The sequence below is a fragment of the Balaenoptera ricei genome, chromosome 13 (genome assembly GCF_028023285.1).
Source record: "Balaenoptera ricei isolate mBalRic1 chromosome 13, mBalRic1.hap2, whole genome shotgun sequence".
Lineage (NCBI taxonomy): Eukaryota > Metazoa > Chordata > Mammalia > Artiodactyla > Balaenopteridae > Balaenoptera > Balaenoptera ricei.
In genome coordinates this window covers 903,336-923,589 of record NC_082651.1, presented here as the reverse complement: position 1 = coordinate 923,589, position 20,254 = coordinate 903,336, and the positions used below count along the sequence as shown (strand labels likewise).

The 20,254-nt window shown below is 51.4% G+C and overlaps 1 protein-coding gene across 3 annotated transcripts in view; it reads left to right on the top strand.

The window, feature by feature from the left end:
* The window catches only part of SH3RF3 (SH3 domain containing ring finger 3), a 216,430-nt gene that overhangs the window by 170,316 nt on the left and 25,860 nt on the right, over nucleotides 1-20,254 (top strand). For all 3 annotated transcript variants that reach the window (XM_059942575.1, XM_059942577.1, XM_059942576.1), the window contains one exon: nucleotides 1,757-2,016. In XM_059942575.1, coding sequence (XP_059798558.1) covers nucleotides 1,757-2,016 — 260 coding nt within the window. The remainder of the gene's footprint in view (nucleotides 1-1,756; nucleotides 2,017-20,254) is intronic.

The following is a 20,254-nucleotide window of genomic DNA, read 5'->3' as shown; positions in this document are numbered from 1 at the left end:
CTGTGGGTGACACATGCTCTGGACTGGACACAGCTGAGATGGACTTGGCCACACCGGGAGCCCTGCAGAGGAGCTTGTCCAGAGATGGAGCAGAGGCGAAACGAGAAGAAAGTACACACGGGGTGGACGCCGAGCTCCAGATGACTTCTAACACGACTTTCAGAAGCAGAGAGCAGAGGCCGGGAGAGAGAATCCTCGAGGATGATCACTGCAGGGTCCCCCAGACGGAAGATGGGCCCTCGTGTGAGGCGGAATCACAGACATAAACGCAAACCCAAACTCGCCGTAACCGTCAAGCCTCAGAGGACGAGCAGACACCAAACACAGGCCCATCAGAGAGTCGAGGGAAAAGGAAGGAAGGGCCATGTGGACACTGTTCCGAGCCCCTAGGGGTCAAGGCAGCAGGAAAGGAGGTGCCGGTAGAGAGGAGGGGGTATGGGAGGAGGGCCTCGGGCTGGTTAGTCAGTTATAGGAGGGGCAGAGTTGAGGACAGGAGAGACAGGGCGTGGGAGGTGTCAGTGAGGGTGAAGGGTCGCCCCGTGGGACCCTGCACCCTGGAGGCTGAGGGGCTGGGTCTGGACAGCGGTTGCCCTGACGCTGGGGGAGTCTCCAGCGTCCGTTCCATCCATGAAGTGGGAAGTGATAGCCTGAGAGTAAGGAAAGGACAGAGTGGGCGATAAGGTAGGTCATTTACTCATTCACCTGCTCTCTTTAAAGCACCACTGGACCTTGGTCCTGGGAGGCAGAGTGGACCTGTGCAGGGTAGTGGGATCTGGGGGCTCCAGAGCTACTGAAACAACGGGATAGAGAGGAGAGGAGGGGCAGAGACTGGGAGTAACGGCGTGGCCACGCTCGTCCTCAGACAGCCCACGTCTGCTTTGACGTCACTGACCAGCAGGCCCAGCAGGGCGACGGGTCGGCCGCGTGTGTCTGGGTCCTGCCGGGCGGGTGAGGTTGAGGGTGAATTGTACCGAAGACCTGTGGATTCCGAGCCTGCCACAGGCCTGTGTTGTGAGCCATGCCTCTCTCTCATGGAGTGTTGTTTTCTTCTCCAACCATTCAGTTCTGGGAAATCTGTAGAGATGTTTTAGCCAGGGTTCTCCTTTCTCAAAGACTCGTTCATTCCGAACGAATTTTCTTAAGCACCTACTACGTGCCGGGCACTGTTCCAGCTGTTTGGAATACGTTAGTGAATTAGACACGAAAGTCCCACCCATGGAGCTCACGCTGGAGTGGGGAGACGGACGGTGAGCCATCGGTCCGTGGATCCTCACACAACCGCCCCCGCTCGGCCAGCTCGAGCAGCGGGTGTGGCGGCCGAGGGCTGGGCCGCTCCACTTGCGGGTGGAGGCCGACCGGGGCCGCGCTGTCCACAGGGGTCCTCTCACGCACAGCGGTGCCCGGCAGCCCAGGGCCTCCCCGGGCCTCTTCCGGGCTCCTGCAGGGATTCAGGTCTACGAAGGGCCGAACGGGGTGGTTCTGAAACCCTCCCGAGCGTACTGGTTCCTTACAGCAGAGAACACCAGTTCAAAGACGGGAGAAACTGGGAAGGGCCTCGTTTGCGGCAGCCTCAGAGGCCGCCTCCCGGCTCCTGGTGCGGCGGGGGCGGCCGGCTGCCCAGAGGCCTCCTTGCCCCGCCTGCGGCTGCAGCTGGGGCTGGAGACTCAGCAGAGGTGCGGGTGGAGGGCGGGCCGTGGCCCCCACGCTGCCGGCTGCAGACTCACCTCCCCCTGCTCTCTCCGCCCCTCTCTCCCAGCTGCCCACCCGGCCCAGGCCCAGGGCCGGCCCACCGCCGCGGTGTCGCCCCTGCGCGCCCAGAGCCTGCCCGCCGTGGGGTCCCCGCAGCACAGCCCCCGGCCAGCCATCCTGCTCACGTCGGCAGCCTCGGCCGTCACTCCTCCCAACGTCAGCGCCGTCCACCTCAACGGGGAGGCCGGAGCGGGCCCTGCGGGCGGCCGGTCAGCACCCAGCCCCACCAGCACAGGAGGTAGACCCGACGAGAGGAGAAGCGAAAGGGTAAGTGGCCCACCCTGGGCGGCCCGGGCCCGGCTGGTTGTTCCTCTTGGGCATCAGACGCCAATCTCGTTTTGTAAATTAAGGCTCGCGTGTGGGCACCGGGCGCGTGACACAGAGGGAGGCCAAGCCAGCAAAGCGGTGGCGCTCCGGTGACCGCAGGTTCGGGGAGGGCTGACCGGAGCCCAGCTGGTTTTCTCGCACATGAGAAGAAGTGCCCCCTCAAGATGCTTCGTTTCTCCTGTTGCAAAGTCATTGTAAACTACTCACTTTGCTGGGATTAGCCACCTTCTGCCAAGTGCCAGGACCTCTAAGAACAAATCCACGGATCTACTCACGTGCCATGTGAGCAGGGCCTTCTCCCTCAGTGTGCCGTCCTCGTGCAGCACAACCCGCTCAGCCACGGGCCAGCAGCCAGAGGAGGAGGCCAGCCTCCTAGTGGGTGTGGATGGCATTTCAGCTCTTCTTTAGCAGTGAAGGAAGTTGGGCTGATTTCGGAAAGAAATCCGAGTCCAGGGAGCTTGCCTCCATTGCCACCAGCTAGACCTCAGGTGAGCCAGCACGAGAGTCCAGATTTCTAAGTCAGTGCTGTCCCATGAAACCATAATTCAAGCCACATATGTAACTTACAGTCTTCTAGTAAGTCACATTTTTGAAAGTTAAAACAATTTAAAAATAAGATAAAACATGGAGTTCATTTTAGTGGTATACCCTATTAGACTGAATATCCAGAAACGTTGTCATTTTACCATACGATCTGTATAAAAAATTGTTGATGAGCTGTTTTACCTCTTTCACATCCAAAGCCAGTGAGACGTGTCGGGTGGTCAGACCTCGGCACTGCCCGGGCTGTGCTGGAGAGTGGGCTGGGTCCCCGGCAGGGGCCACTCCCTTTATTGGCCTTGTTCTCGAAGCGGCTTGTTCTCACTCTCTCTTGGCTTTGCCACGGTGTGTGGATGTTTTCAAACCTCTCACTGTAAAGCCAGCCTTTGATTAGAGTGTGCCCCTCGACCTAGATGGCAGCCTCTCCTCTCCCTCAGGGACGGTACCCAATCCAGGTGGCTCAGGCTGTCTGCCTGGGACCCCAGAGGCACACCCACCCCTCACCACCCCGTGCTCTCAGGGCCCAGGCACCTCTCAGAGATGCTCAGGCCTCCTCACCGCCTGTCCCCTGGTCCAGAGGGATGCTCTCCCCACGCTCCCTGGAGAGGGAGAGGCCTCTGTCTCGGCCACGACGGCTGCCTCCTCCTGAGACCGGCAGGTGCCTGGGCATGAAGGGACTCTTTGCTCTGTGTTTTGCGTCCACGTCTGCTTGAAGATCACCCGTCGTGGTCCACTTCTCCCACCTCGCTGCCTGGGCGGGAGACGTAGCCAGGTCTCCCCAGGAGGGCAGGTGGTCCCACCCTCTCACTTGGACGACCTTCCTGAAGACAAGCTCCCTGGGGCCTCTGACTCAGAAAGGGAAGAGCCGTGGTAGCTCCGTGACCGATTCTGGTTCTTGGCCGCAAGTTCCCTCCTTCTAGTTTGTGAACAAGTTCCCCCCTTCTAGTTTGTGAAAGAGACGGGGCTGCTGCCTGAGCGGGGTCGGGTGTTTGGGGGCCTCGTGGGGAGTGATACCCCTCCGCCCTCCTCCGTGGTCGCTGGCTCCGCTCTTAGGGGGCGCTTGGCTTCGCTCGAGGCCCACGCTCCGCCAGCAGCTCCCGCCTAACGAGGAACAGCCGCGTCACCTCAGCTCAGGCGGCTCGGGTCGGCCAGGCAGCAGCCTGTGCCAGCCGAGCTGGGAGTGTGGGATTCCCGCTGCGCTCCCGGCAGAGGTGACGTGGATCTGGTGGCAGGAAGCGGGCAGGTGTCCGCAGGGGCAGCCGTGACCGGCAGCGTCAAAGCTGGGAGACAAGCACGTCGTCTGTGTGGCTTGCTTTTCTCACCTCTCAGACACAGCGAGAAGAAGCACTGGTCTGAAAAGGCACCTGTGCGTGTTTTCCCTCCTGCACCCCCAGTTGAATTTTTCCCAATTTAGAGTGAAGCGCAAAGCGCCGCAGCTGCCGTTTCTGGCAGCAGGGCTGGCGGCGGCCGTTGGCCTGTCCGCGGGGCCCTGGGCTGACCCTGCCCCTCTGAGACCAGAGCCGCAGATTGCACCCCCTGAGAGCGCGGCGGGCTGCTTCCCATCTATCCCTGGGTGAGCCCATCGTAGGTGCACACGTGTTTAATTACGGCAAAAGGCTTTTTTAAGGTAATTGGCAGTATTCTCCAGGCTGTTTCTGTTACTGATTTTCCTCAGGAAAAGGCAGTGAGCTCCACCCGCACCGTCCGCGAGGACCCGAACCTCAGCGCCCGCGTTCCCGGTGCCGAGCTCCGCTGAAATTCCATCCGGCCCTCCGAGCGCGGCGGCCCCGCGTGTGGAGGTGCTGCTGGCCGTCCCTGGCAGGCGGGCGTCGCTAGCTGTGCCCCTGGGGGTCGGGCCCGTCAGCCCTGCTCCAGGCGGGCCCTGCACGTGGGCCCTGCTCGGCCCCCGGGGGTGGGGGTCAGAGAGACTCACGTGCTGGCAGGAGGGCCCTGAGCCGGCGTGTGCGCCCCCCAGCCGCTCTCCCAGCGCTCTTCCCGCCCCCCGGCCTGGTCGCACCCGCTCCCCGCAGGGCCTGCCCTGCGGCCAGGACGCCGGCACAGAGCAGCTCCATGGCCGCATCCACAGGGAGGAGGACCGGGAACGCAGGGCGGAGTGTGGAGCCGGGGGGCCTGGGTGGGCTGGTTCTGATCCAGCACCGGAGACTCTCCCAGAACCTGGGTCCCTTGGCCCGGCCAGGCATCTGTTCTGCTTGGGGATGGGTCTGCCTGGGGTGGCCCTGGATGGGAGGGGCCGGTGCTTCCGAGGAGACCTGGAAGTACATGTACTTCGAAGCTGCCAGTCTGAAGCAGACCCTCGGTGCCGCCGTCGAGTGCGGGGTCCCCCAGCCCCCAGGGGTGGAAGGATTAGAGGCCCCCCAGGGCGTGGGGAAGACCCCAGGAGTGGAGACAGGGAGGTTTCGTCTTCGGAAGGTGCAGCAGGTGGGAGTCATATCTTCCCGTTGAAGGACTTGGATCTAGTGCTTCTGAAGGAGGGATCCTACTTTTGGGGTCATCTTTGTGGCACCCAGAAATCGCAGAGCAGGAACCAAATATTGGAAGCCTTTTAAGAAGGTGCTCTGTAGGATTTCAGTTAACCCTTTTGCACTTAGAAAATCTATTTTGTGCTTGAAACAACTACCAGGTTTCACCTCTCATGTCCGTCAGCGGCTGTTTCCTGTCTTTGAGGTTTTATGAGCACATTAGCACCAGGTGGCGGGGATCCTTATCCCTTGGGGTGACTCCAGGGAAGGTCATCAGAAAGGGGAGTCCTGGGCCCCCAGGAAGGTGGAAGCAGCTCGCGGTCGCCCTGCAGCCGAGAGCATCTGGCGCCAGAGCCCTCCTGGCCGGCCAGCTGGACGTCACTCCCCACTCGCTTGTCTGTTTGTCACACGGCGGGCGCCGGGCCAGGCAGAGCGCTGGGCACTGGGCCGACGGCGAGGGGGCAGGCGGAGTCCAGGACGGGCACGTGGACTCGGCAGGCCTGAGGACGGGGAGCAGGTGCGCCTTGGGACTGGGAGGCCTCCTGGGAGCTGTAGCCGAGCGAGGGCCAGAGGAGGTGGCCTGAAGGGGGGGAGCCCAAGAGCCACTGGGTGGGCGGCAGGCGGCTCAAGTCAGCGCGGCTGCCCGGCTGGAGTTGTCGGGGGCCAGGCCTGACCAAGGACCCTCACCGCCCCCTCCGCCCCTGCATCCTCACCTTCCCGCTGACCTCCCGCTGGAGCCTGGCTCTGGCTGTGCTCTCCGTGGCACCAGCGTGCTGAGGGTCTTCCTTGTGGCCCCGAGTTTGGAACAACCCATCATGCGTTACGAAACCAGCTTAGTGGGTTTGGACTAGCGTGCTTTTAGACAGAGTAGGACACGCAGCAGGAGGTCGGCAGGTCCAACACACAGGAGGGGTCTGCGTATTTGGGGGCGTCTGTTGTTTTGTGCTCAGTCCTGATTTAAAACTTATTTCAGATAGTCTCAGGGCTCTGACTGGCAGATCCTGGAGGGTGCTGAGTGCGTAGAAGGCCTGGTGACATTTGTTGACTGACGAGTGTCAGAAAAACTGCTGCCAGGAGAGTTTCACTCACGTGACTTGTGGGAAATTCTTTACTTTATGGGTCAGAAGAAAGTTAACTTTCTGCTGATGGATGAGCGAGTTTCCGTTTCGCAAAGCAATAGTGTGTTGGAACTGGAAAGAGCCTCTAAAGATGTTTGCATTAAAATGTTCATTTTTGGTGATCCTCCTGAGGCTCAGAGGTGCTGGCACTTGCCTGGGGTCACAGAGCGTTGGCAGTGGAGCCAGCCTAACTCTGGTCTCAGTGCCGTCTGGGATCCAGGGCGCTGACTTTGGTGGCCCCCCCATCCCCATGAGGCCGTGACCTCCGGTGTTTTTGGCGTGTCCAGGAGTTGAGGGGTGAGAAGTCCAGGGTAACTGCTGGCAGGAGGCCCTGAGGTCAGCCCAGGAAAGGGGCCTGTGAGCTGGGCTGTCTGCCTTCTGGTTCCGCACGACTCGAGTGCAGCTGTAGGGGGCCCCACAGTAGTGAACCGCTCAACCGAGCCCACTCACAAGGTGTGGCCTTTGTGGCTAAGTCTCTGGGGGACGGGTTTGGGCTGACAGTCAGGAGAGTAGCAGGCGGGCCTGCCTGCCGTCGGGACCTCGTGGAAATGGGAGTGCAGGGGAACGGTCCTTTATTAACCACATCCCCCGATTCAAAGTGTGTGTATATACGATGGGAGGGTTACAATGATACATTTAGTGAAAACTCAGGACTGTGCAATCTGAAGAAATCTTGAAGATGAAGCTCTTAGAACAACCAGGCAGCTTTTCCTAAAGCGAAGAACCACTGGTTTGTGAATTTGTTTCCCCCACTGAGCCTCACTGCACTAAGCAAGCCGTTGCCTGTGCTGTTCCTAACATGTGGACTGGGAGGGGGCTGCCGTCGCTCTGTAACCAATGTATCAGTCGCTGCCAGCGTGTTTCCAGCTTTGAGACAGGCAGTGCCTTCCCGCCTCACACGCTGGCTGCTTCAGCCCCGCCAGCCCCACCAGCGGGGGTGGGGGAGGCGTCCTGCAGACCTTAAACCCGGGGGGAGTGGGCCGGGTCTGACCGCACCAGGACTGGAGTCCACTGCAGGCCCCGTCCTCACACTGATCTCCTGGGGGAGGACAGGCCCAAACACGGGGAGCCCCGCGATCAGTGCTGCGCCTCAGGTGTGGCTGCAGTGGAATGAGATTGCGCGTGAAGCTCCGCTGAGCCCACGGCCCAGGTGGCACGTTCTCAAGGGCTTTGGGAACCCCGTCCGCTTCATGAATGAGTCGCTGAGAAGTCTGGCCGTCATCCGGTCAGCTGTGGCCGATGGAAGCCTGCGTCCTCCCGGGGACACACGTGCTGGGCAGAGCCTGCACCGGCGCTGCGGTTGGCGCCCTGGCGGGGCAGAGGGCCCTTTGCTGAATGCCCTGGGCCGCTGGGGCCCCGGCGACTTCAGGCCTTCCCCTCGACTCCCTGTGGCTGGACTGCCCTCTGTGGGAGGAGGAGAGCTGGCATGTGGTGGATGAGTCATCTTCAGGCAGAAAATGAGCCCATCCTGAAAGCACGAATCCCAGCTGTCCAAACAGCCACATCAGAGGTTTTACAGGCGACTTATTTTTGGAGGGGATATGCCACTGGAGCGTCCCTCCCTGTGACAAGGGCAAAGGCCCTGAATGGGACAGGGTGGGGCCTCCTGGGTCAGCAGAGAGCTCAGAGGCAGCCTGGGACCTTCTCCTTTGCTCTCTCAGGAAGGCCTGGCCACCCCCAGTTCTCCTTTTACTGCCCCTGGCCTTTGTCCTGGGCTGAGACTCAATCCAGCTACTTCTGAGTCTCAGCTTGGTGCGGTGCTGGTGAGCCTTTCAGGGCACAGATGTGCCCATGAGGGCCCAAGGTCAGGCATCTAGTAACCACTGAGCGTAAAGCTAGGCCCTGTTGGCCAGTGAGGGCCCACACCCTCTCCTCTGCCCTGTTGGGCAGCTTCTCCTTCTGGGTGCCCAGGTGTTCAGGGTACAGCGGAGGATGGGGGAGGAAGCAGGAGCCAAAACTACTACATGACCAGTGAAACCTGAATTTGGAGAAAGAAGGCACAAACGGATGAATGAGTATGGCGGTGAGGCTGGGGTGAGGCAGCCTGCTGTGAGGACTCGGGCGAGCTTCCTCTGCCGCGGTTTCCCCATCAGTGAGATGGCACGATGGCGTCTCCCACCCTGGGGTTTGGAGGGGGGAAGTGAGTTAATCTCATACATGCTTAGCACAGGTATTTGGACAAAACTATTGGAGATCATTCTTAGGAATTTGATAGTTCATTGAAGGCCAGATCCCATAAGAATTGTGGGATAGATACAGATGTAAAACTTGTATCCCCAAGGCTTCTAAGGAAAAATTAAAAGGGGATTTGATTTTGCAGTTTCAGAAGAAGGACACTTAATGTTGCCAAATCGAGACACGTAGGCTACTCGAGATGAAGCCAAGTTAGTTGGCATTCTGTTTGTGAAATGGTACATGTTCATCTCCTCACCGGAGGCTCCATTTCCTGTGTCCACCAAGAAACACGGGTAGAAAGGGTTTTTTTAAAGTTGTCAGTTTCACACCTGACATTTAGCATGAAGGATGGATGGCGCCCAAGAAAACTATTCCAGTCAGAAATTGGGTTTCTGCTGCAAAACAATAAACCAAAATTCATTTTTAAAATAGCAATAAACTCTAGAAATGGAAAAGAATTTGTGAATCACCTGTAATAGCCGTTCTGTAGCTCTCCCCAGAGGGCAGAAGTTACTGTAACTAATCAGAATGGGGGGTGGATTTCACACCTGGACACCCAGGGCAGCCACGAGAGCTCGCTGGTGGTGTGGAAGGTGAACATCCGGTGTGTCCGAGTGGCCACGGGTGATCCCACCTCAGGTTGGATTCTCTTGTGCGGAATTCCACCACTGGTGCCGCCTTCCGTGATCACTGTGTCCTCATAAAGACGTGGGAGATTTTTTTCCAGTCTGTCATGCAGATTGAGTCAGCTCTAGAGTGCAGGCTCAGTAGTTGTGGTGCACAGGCTTAGTTGCTCCGCGGCATGTGGAATCTTCCCGGACCAGGGCTCGAACCCGTGTCCCCTGCATTGGCAGGCGGATTCTTAACCACTGCACCACCAGGGAAGTCCTCACGTCCTCACTTTTTATCACCTTAAACAAATCCCAAAGATTTCAGCTTGTTTAATACTAAGATGGGAATAACGTCTTCTACTAACGACTAAAAACTTAATTATTGGTTTGTTCAGTCAGAGTTCTGCACAGAAGCAGAACCAATAGGAGAGAGAGGTGCAGGTGGAAATACTCATCTGGGGGCCTGGCTCTAATGACGATCGGGGAGGCTGGAAGCTGAGACCTTGGGGCCGACAGGCTGGGACGCAGGCTGGAGTTGACACACCGTCTCAAGGCAGAAGGTCTTCCCTAGGAAACCTCGCTTGCCCTCCAGGCCCTCGACCGCTGACACCAGCCACCCAGACCATCGAGGCGCACGCTCTAAGGCGCCCCCTTCCCTAAAGCCCCTGGTTGTGGGAGTGAATCACGTCTGCGACGTGCCCTCCCCACAGCATCCAGACGAGCGGTTGACCGCTGGCGGCACAGCCTGGCCAAGCTGCCGTGCAGACGGACCATCGCAATCCACCCTCGTCAGCTTGGCACCCGGGCCCAACTCTGTGACCCAGCCTTGTCTGCACATAAAGTCAGCGGCGGAGCTCGCTTCTGCTGACGTGCGTGAGACCGCTGCGCTGTGAGCCACTGAAACGCACGACCCTCCCCAGGGAGCATGCCAAGTCCTCCGTGACGCTCGCACTCCTCCTTGGTGTCCTGTAACTGAAACGCTGCGCTGTAAAGTCAGCACCGCTGATGTTCCATCATGAGGGATGGGAGAGTGAAGAAACAAGGGTATCTTACGGGTGCACCTACACACACAGCCATATTCGTAACAGAACGAGGAGGAAACCGTCATGCCGACTACAGCCCTGGTCTCTGTATCCACCTTCTCCCCCCACCCGCTCCGTCTCCCCTTCGCCCTCAGCAAGCAGCTCGGCTGCCGTGCTTCTGACCTGGTGGTGACTCAGGGCTCCGTTCCTGAAGGGTCTGGGTCGTCAACGGTCCTGCCTGCCTGGGGAAACAACGGCCGTCAGCCTTTGTTTCCCACTGACCTTGAGCACAGGGCGTGGTGACACTGAGACGCCCCGTGGGGTCTCCTGGATCCAGACTCGTGGGTCCTGGAACCAGATCTTCAAAAGGCCACTCCACCTCTCTGTCAGGCTGGCTTCTTCTGGACTGTAGGAGCACGGTGAGACTGGTGAACTCCATGAGCAGGGGCCCACTGACACGCTTCGTTTTCTGTGGAGTGAGTTCTTTGATCAGAAGCAGTGCCGTGCGGGATACCGTGCGGGAGATTAAGGCATTGCAGAAGTCCACAGGGCGTAGTTTCGGCAGAAGCACTGCACGCGGGGAAGGCAGCTCCATATCCAGAACAAGTGGCTATTTCGGTGGGAGCTAAACGCTGCCCCTTCCGTGGTGGAAGTGGTCCAGTGAAACCAGCCTGCCGCCGGGGAGCTGGCTGACCACCCAGAGGATGGGCTGTGTCAGGGGCTCAGTGCTGGTCTCTGCTGCTGGCAGACAGGGCACTTGGCAGTGGCCACAGCCGGGGAGGCCTTGGTGAGTGGACGCCCATGATAATGAGCCTACACGTCATCTCCATCCCTGCCGCCACGGCCACTTTGACAGGACTGGCTGCGGAAAGAGGCTGACTGGTGTCCACAGGACGGGTCATGGAAACCCTTCCCTGCCGAGGTCGCCCTTGTGAACACCCACATGGGACACAAATGTATCTCCGTATTTTCTGCCCATTCGGAGAGGTCTGTCCACAAACCACTTTCCCACACCTCCTTGTCACCAATTTTCCACCATGTTCCTTCCAAGTCCCTGACGGTCCAGCCAAACCACTGGCCACAGCCCGTGACTCAGTTTATAATCACACAGTCCAGTCAAAGTGCACAAACAGATGCATGGCCTGAGGTCCTGTCCCCTGGGAGGACTGCCCTTCACCTTGTCCTTCAGGGACGTCCCAGAAGGGGCTGTCAAGCTGCAGCCGTCCACTCTCAAGGGCTGCCGCATACCATGTAGAACCAGCTGTAAACCGGCCCGAGGCTTCACTTCCTCTGTTACTGATTGTAAGGAATGAACTTCCCCAGGAGGCTAGGTTCAGGCTGGGAGAGAAGGCAGTGTAGCAGGGGTGGGGACCATGGGCCCTTGGGCCACTTGTTCATGTGACTTCCTTGTGCCCTCAGGCCCTGCTTGGGCCTTGTGCCCTCAGGGCCTGCTTCCTTGTGCCCTCAGGGCCTGATCACATATTTATCACTTCCATCTGGTGGTAAACTGCTGCTGTGCACATCCAAGTTTATGGCCTTGTGGGTCAGATAACAGCCAGTTCATGATGGGCAGCTTGGTCACATGGTACCGTGGTGACCCGTGGTCAAGCGTCCACTCTCTGCTAAGGCCCAGTAGCAGCCAAGAGCTGTTTCTCAAGAGGAGAGTAGTTATTTGAAGAGGCTGGCAGGGCTTTGCTCCCAAACCCTACGGCCTGCCCTGGACTCACCTAAAGGGATTAGAAAGGCTCTGTTTGGTTGGTTGTTCGGCCGAAACATGGACCAGAAGGTGACATGCAGCAAATTAGGCTGAAATGCCAGAGCTGCCGTGGCTCATGGCAGAGGCAGAGAGGGAGGCTGGAGTCCGCGTGGGTTTATCTCATAAGACCTGCCCACCCACCCAGGACGGAGAGAAGGGTTTTGTGAGGAGGGCTCTGTGATTGCTGTCCTGCGTAGGCCAGACCCCACAGTGATAGCTGGGCACGAATTAGGAAACCAGAAAGCAACAGGGTGATTGGATCTGGGGCAGTGGTTACTTGCCAAGGACAAGGCGGGCACAGTTCCCACAGTGGGCAGCAGCGTCAAACCATCCATCAGAAGAAACCCACGGCATTGGGTGATGGACCCTGGTGCCCCAGGAGAGAAGCAGCTGAGCAGGCGATGGCATTCAGGCTCCACCCGTGTCAGCAGCAGAGCTCTGGGTTTAGTGAGCAGAAGTCTGGCCTGGGTCACAAAGACAGAGTCACGGCCCCGCGGTCAGTTCTCAGACTTCCAGACCCAGAACCCCTTCAGTGAAGGGGAAGCCAGGTCCCCTTGAGGAAGGACCCCACTACATTGCCAACGATTTATACTGTTAATCTTTCCCTGCCTTTCCCAAAAGAACCTGCAGCTTTTTACCAGGGTGGCCGCACATTGGAGAAAAGGAAATAATCGGACACGGGCTCTGAACTGACACAAATTCCAGGGGACCCCAAATGCCACCGTGGCCCCCCAGTCAGAGCAGGGCGTCATGGAGGCCAACTGATCAGTGGAGGGTTAGCACAGGTCCCTCTCACGTGGGTCCAGTGGGTCCGCAGACCCTTTCTGTGTCCCCCCCCCCCCCACCGCCCAGGTGCAGAATGCATCATTGGAATACACGTGCTCAGCAGCTGGTGGGATCCCCCATTGGTTCCCTGACCGGTGGAGTGAGGGCTGTTATGGCGGGAAAGACCAAGTGGAAGCCACTGGAGCTGCCTCTACCTGGGAAAACAGTGAACCAAAGAAATAGGGCATTCCTGGAGGGATTGCAGGGGTCAGTGCCACCACCAAGGGCTCGAAAGATGCAGGATGCTGACTCCCACCACCTCCCCGTTCAGCCCTCCGATTTGGCCTGTGCTGAAGACAGCTGGGTCTTGGAGGGCGACAGTGGACTATCTTAAGCTTAACCAGGTGGTGACCCCAATTGCAGCTGCTGAACCAGATGTGGTTTCATTGCTTGAGCAAATTAACACATCTCCTGGTCCCTGCTTTGCAGCCCTTGATCTGGCAAGTGCTCTTTTCTCCTCCCCATCCCTGAGGCCCACCAGCAGTGGTTTGCTTTTACCTAGCGGGGTCAGCAACACACCTCTGCTGTCCTACCCCTCTGTTGAGGGGTATGTCTACTCTCCAGCCCTCAGTCATAGGTTAGTTCTGAGGGATCTTGATCACTTTCCCTTCCATAAACTATCATACTGGTCCATTTCATTGGTGATTATGCTGGTTGGACCTACTGAGAGAGAAGGAGCACCTACTCCAGACTTACAGGAAGACAATTGCATGTCAGAGGGTAGAAAATAAATCCAACAAAAATTCAGGGTTCTTCCCCCTCAGTGAAATTTCTAGGGTCCAGTGTGTGGAGCATGTCGAGATACCCCTTGTAAGGTGAAGGATAAGTGGCTGCAAAACTGAGACAGCCAAAAATGAGACACAATGCCTAGTGGGCCTCTCTGGATTCTGGAGCGGAGGGTGCAGAGATTTCCCATAGACCCTCACCTGTTCCCATGCACGGCATCCCCCCAGGTGGGACATCTGCCACAGTCAGTGAACCTCCGTGGGCACCCACAGTCCACAGTTTACAGAGGGTCATTCTATGCGTTTGGGCAAATATATAATGACGTGTTTTCATCAATATAGTATCATACAGAATAATTTCACTGCCCTAAAAATCCTCTGTGCTCCGTCTGTTCATCCCTCCTCCCCCTAACCTCTGGCAACCACTGATCCTTTTAACTGTCCCGATGGTTTTGCCTTTTCCAGAATGTCACAGAGTTGGAATCATACTACGTGACCCTTTTCAGATTGGCTTCTGTCATTTAGTAACATGCATTTCAGATTCCTCCGTGTCTTTTCATGGCTGGATAACTCACTTCTTCTTAGCACAGAATAATATTTCATTGTCTGGGTGGATCACAGTTTATCCATTCACCTACTGAGGGATTCTTGGTTGTTTCTAAGTTTTGGCTATTAAAAATGAAGATGATGTAAACATTGTGTGCAGGTTTTTGTGTAGACATAAGTTTTCAGCTCACATGGGTGAATACCAAGGTGTGTGATTGCTGAATCATATGGTAAGAGCATGTTTAGTTTTGTAACTGTCAAAACTGTCTTCCAAAGTGGCTGCACTATTCTGCATTCCTGCCAACAATGAAGGAGAGTTCCTGTTGCTCTACATCCTCACCAGCATTTGATGTCGTCAGTGCTCTGGATTTTCATGATTCTAGTAGGTGTGCTGTGGTATCTCTTTGTTGTTTTAGCTTGCAGTTCCATGATGACATATGATATTGGATATCTTTTCATATGCTTATTTGCCTTCTGTGTATCTCTTTGGCGAGGTGTTCAGATCTTTTGCCCACTTTTTAATCAGGTTGTTTGTTTTCTATTGTTGCATTTTAAGAGTTCTTTGTATACTTTTATCATAATTGTCTTTTGCAGTTTGTGGCTTGTCTTCTCATTCTCTTCACAGTGTCTTTTCCCAGTTTGTGGCTTGTCTTCTCATTCTCTTCACAGTGTCTTTTGCAGAGCAGAAGTTTTTCATTTTATTGAAGTCCAGTTTATCAATTTTTTTCTTTCATGGTTTGAAAGCCTTTAGTGTTGTATCCAAAAGTCATCATCAAACCCAATGTCATCTAAAATTTCTCCCACATTATCTTCTAAGAGGCTTATAGTTTTGCATTTTACATTTAAGCATTTAAGTCTATGAGCCCTTTTGAGTATAAGGTGTGTGCCTAAATTCTTGCTTTTCTTTTTTTTTTTTGTATGTGGATGTCCAGTCGTTCCTGTACCCTCTGTTGAAAAGACTATCTTTTCTCCATTGTGTTATTGCCTTTGTTACTTTAGCAAAGATAAGTTAACTATATTTGTACAGGTCTATTTTGGGGTGCTCTGTTTTGTTCCATTGATCTTTTTCTTTTGCCAATACAATTCATCTTGCTTACTGTAGCTTTATAGTTAAGTCTTGATATTGGTAGTATGTCCTAAAACTTTGCTCTTCTCTTTCAATATTTTGTTGGCTATTCTGGGTCTTTTGCCTCTCCATGTAAAATTTAGAATCACTTTGCAAACATCCACAAAATAACTTACTGAAATATTGGTTAAGACTGTGTTGAATCTGTGTATCAAGTAGGGAAGAATGGACATCTTGACAGTACTGAATCTTCCTAGCCCTGAACAGGGACTATCTCTCCATTTATGTAGTTCTTCTTTGATTTCATTTACCAGAGTTTTCTAGCTTTCCTCTTTTAGACCTTGTACATAATTTGTTAAATTTATATCTAAGTATTTCACTTTTGGAGGTGCTACTGTAAATAATATTGTGTTTTTGATTTCAGAATACAGTTGTTCATTGCTGGTATATAGGAAAGCAATTAACATTTTTATATTAACGTTGGATCCTGCAAACTTGCCATAATGTGTATTAGTTCCAGGAGTCTTATGTGTGTGTGTGTATGAATTCTTTGAAATTTTCTATGTAGGCAATCATGTCATCTGTGAACAAAGATGATTGTATTACTTCCTTCCCAACCTGTATACCTTTTATTTCCTTTTCTTGATTTAGTGTTAGCTAGGACTTCGAGTATGATGTTGAAGAGTAGTAGTGAGAAGGGACATCCTCAACTTGTTCCTAATCTTAGCAGAAAAGCTGCTAGTTTCTCACCATTAAATATGTTAGCTTAAAGTTTTCTGTAAATGTTCCTTTTCACGTTGAGGAAATTTCCCTCTATTCCTAGTTTGCTGAGAGTTTTTATCATGATGGATTTTGGTCAAATTTTTTTTCTGTATCTATTGATATGATCATGTGATTTTTCTTCTTTAGCTGTTGATGTGATGGATTGCATTAATTTATTTTTGAGCTGTGAATCAACCTTGCATACCTGAGATAAACCCCACTTGGTTGTGGTATATAATTCTTTTTAAACATTGTTGGATTCTATCTGCTAATACTTTGTTGTGGATTTTTGCATTTATAATCCTGAGAAGTATTGATCTGTAGTTTTCTTGTGATTTTTTGGTCTCGTTTTGGCATTAGGATGATGCTGGCCTCATAGGATGAGTTAGGAGATATTCCTTCTGCTTTCATCTTCTGGAAGTGATTGTAGAGAATTGACATCATTATTCCTTAAATGTTTGCTGGAATTCACCAGCAAACCCATCTGGGCTGGTGCTATTTTGGGAGGTTATTAATTGTTGATTCCATTTCTTTAATAGATAGTGGCCTGTTTAGATTGCCTATTTCTTCTTGTGCAAGATCTGGCACTTTGTGTCTTTTAACGAATTGGTCTATTTCATCTAGCTTATCAAATTTGTGAGCATAAAATGATTTGTAATTTCTTTATTACCTTTTCCTATCCATAGGGTTTTTCATTTTTTTTTTTTTTTAAAGGAGATTGACTCCATATTTTCTGTCTTTTTTTTTTTTTTAATTTATTTTTTTTATTATTTATGGCTGTGTTGGGTCTTCATTTCTGTGCGAGGGCTTTCTCTAGTTGTGGCAAGCGGGGGCCACTCTTCATCACGGTGCGCGGGCCTCTCACTATCACGGCCTCTCTTGTTGCGGAGCACAGGCTCCAGACGCGCAGGCTCAGTAGTTGTGGTGCACGGGCCTAGTTGCTCCGTGGCATGTGGGATCTTCCCAGACCAGGGCTCGAACCCGTGTCCCCTGCATCGGCAGGCGGATTCTCAACCACTGCGCCACCAGGGAAGCCCGGTTTTTCATTTTTGACATTAGTAATTTGTGTCTTCTCTCTTTTTTTTCTTAGTTTGCTTACCTAGAGGCTTATCAATTTTACTGGTCTTTTTTTTAAAATAGATCTTTATTGGAGTATAATTGCTTCACAATACTGTGTTAGTTTCTGTTGTACACCAAAGTGAATCAGCCATATGTATACATATGTCCCTATATCCCCTCCCTCTTGAGCCTCCCTCCCATCCTCCTTATCCCACCCCTCTAGGTCATTGCAAAGCACCGAGTTGATCTCCCAGTGCTATGCAGCTGCTTCCCACTAGCCAACTATTTTACATTCGATAGTGTATATATGTCGATGCTACTCTCACTTTGCCCCAGCTTCCCCCTCCCACCCTGTGTCCTCAAGTCCATTCTCTATGTCTGCGTCTTTATTCCTGTCCTGCCCCTAGGTTCATCAGAACCTTTTTTCTTTTACATTTCGTATATATGTGTTAGCATACGGTATTTGTTTTTCTCTTTCTGACTTACTTCACTCTGTATGACAGACTCTAGGTCCATCCACCTCACTACAAATAACTCAATTTCGTCCCTTTTTATGGCAGAGTAATATTCCATTGTATATATGTGCCACATCTTCTTTATCCATTCATCTGTCGATGGACACTTAGGTTGCTTCCATGTCCTGGCTATTGTAAATAGAGCTGCAATGAACATTGCAGTACATGACTCTTTTTGAATTACGGTTTTTCTCAGGGTATATGCCCAGTAGTGGGATTGCTGGGTCATATGGTAGTTCTATTTTTAGTTTTTTAAGGAACCTCCATACTGTTTTCCATACTGGTTGTATCAATTTACATTCCCACCAACAGTGCAGGAGGGTTCCCTTTTCACCACACCCGTTCCAGCATTTATTGTTTCTGGATTTTTTGAAAATGGCCATTCTGACCGGCGTGAGGTGATACCTCATTGTAGTTTTGATTTGCATTTCTCTAATAATTAATGATGTTGAGCATCTTTGCATGTGCCTCTTGGCCATCTGTATGTCTTCCTTGGTGAAATGTGTATCTAGGTCTTCTGCCCATTTTTTAATTGGATTGTTTGTTATTTTGATATTGAGCTCCGTGAGCTGTTTGTATATTTTGAAGATTAATCCTTTGTCTGTAATCCTTTGTCTGTTGTTTAATTTGCAAATATTTTCTGAGGATTGTCTTTTTGTCTTGTTTATGGTTTCCTTTGCTGTGCAAAAGCTTTTAAGTTTAATTAAGTCCCATTTGTTTTTGTTTTTATTTCCATTACTCTAGGAGGTGCGTCAAAAAACATCTTGCTGTGGTTTATGTCAAAGAGTGTTTTTCCTACGTTTTCCTCTAAGAGTTTTAGAGTGTCTGGTCTTACATTTAGGTCTTTAATCCATTTGGAGTTTATTTTTGTGTATGGTATTAGGGAGTGTTCTAATTTCATTCTTTTACATGTAGCTGTCTAGTTTTCCCCGCACCACTTATTGAAGAGGCTGTCTTTTCTCCATTGTATGTTTTTGCCTCCTTTGTCGTAAATTAGGTGACCATATGTGCGTGGGTTTCTCTCTGGGCATTCTATCCTGTACCATTGATCTATATTTCTGTTTTTGTGCCAGTACCATACTGTCTTGATTACTGTACCTTTGTGGAATAGTTTGAAGTCGGGGAGCTTGATTCCTCCAACTCCGTTTTCCTTTCTCAAGATTGCTTTGGCTATTCAGGGTCTTTTGTGTTTCCATACGAATTGTAAAAGTTTTTGTTCTAATTCTGTGAAGAATGCCATTGGTAGTTTGACCAGGATTGCACTGAATCTGTAGATTGCTTTGGGTACTATAGTCATTTTCACAATGTTGATTCTTCCAATCCAAGAACATGGTATATTTCTCCATCTGTTTATGTCATCTTTGATTTCTTTCATCAGTGTTTTATAGTTTTCGGAGCACACGTCTTTAAGAGTGGCGAGAGTGGACATCCTTGTCTTGTTCCTGATCTTAGTGGAAATGCTTTCAGTTTTTCACGATTGAGTATGATGCTTGCTGTAAGTTTGTCATATATGGCCTTTATTATGTTGAGGTAGGTTCCCTCTATCCCCATTTTCTGGAGAATTTTTATCATAAATGGGTGTTGAATTTTGTCCAAAGCTTTTTCTGCATCTATTGAGACGATCATATGGTTTTTATTCCTTAATTTGTTAATATGGTGTATCACATTGATTGATTTGCATATATTGAAGAATCCTTGCATCCCTGGGATAAATCCCACTTGATCATGGTGTATGCTCCTTTTAATGTGCTGCTGGATTCTGTTTGCTAGTATTTTGATCAGGATTTTTGCATCTATGTTCATCAGTGATATTGGTCTATAATTTTCTTTTTTGTGATATCTTTTCCTGGTTTTGGTATCAGGGTGATGGTGGCCTTGTAGAATGAGTTTGGGAGTGTTCCTTCCTCTGCAATTTTTTGGAAGAGTTTGAGAAGGATAGGTGTTAGTTCTTCTCTAAATGTTTGATAGAATTCACCTGTGAAGCCATCTGGTCCTGGACTTTTGCTTCTTGGAAGATTTTTAATTACAGTTTCAATTTCATTACTTGTGACAGGTCTGTTTATATTTTCTAATTCTTCCTGGTTCAGTCTTGGAAATTGTACCTTTCCAAGAATTTGTCCATTTCTTTGTGGTTGTCCATTTTATTGGCATACAGTTGTTTGTAGTAGTCTCTTATAATCCTTTGTATTTCTGTGGTGTCAGTTGTGATTTCTCCTTTTTCATTTCGAATTTTATTGATTTGCATCCTCTCTCTTTTTTTCTTGATGACTCTGGCTAAGGGTTTATCAGTTTTGTTTATCTTCTCAAAGAACCAGCATTTAGTTTTATTGATCTTTGCTATTGTTTTCTTCATTTCTATTTCATTTATTTCTGCTCTGATCTTTATGATTTCTTTCTTTCTACTGACTTTGGGTTTTCTTTGTTCTTCTTTCTCTAGTTGTTTTAAGTGTAGAGTTAGATTGTTTCTTTGAGATTTTTCTTGTTTCTTGAGGTGAGATTGAATTGCTCTAAACTTCCCTCTTAGAACTGCTTTTGCTGCGTCCCATAGGTTTTGGGTTGTCATGTTTTTGTTGCCATTTGTTTCCATGTATTTTTTTATTTCCTCTTTGATTTCTTCAGTGATCTCTTGGTTATTTAGTAGCACACTGGCTAGCCTCCATATATTTGTGTTTTTTACAGTTTTTTTCCTGTAATTGATTTCCAATCTCATAGCATTGTTGTCAGAAAAGATGCTTAATATGATTTCAGTTTTCTTAGATTTTCCGAGGCTTGATTTGTGACCCAAGATGTGATCTATCCTGAAGAATGTTCCATGTGCACTTGAGAATAATGTGTATTCTGCCACTTTTGGGTGGAATGTTCTATAAATATCAATTAAATCTGTCTGGTCTATTGTGTCATTTAAAGCTTGTGTTTCCTTATTTATTTTTTGTTTGGATGATCTGTCCATTGGTGTAAGTGGGGTGGTAAAGTCCCCT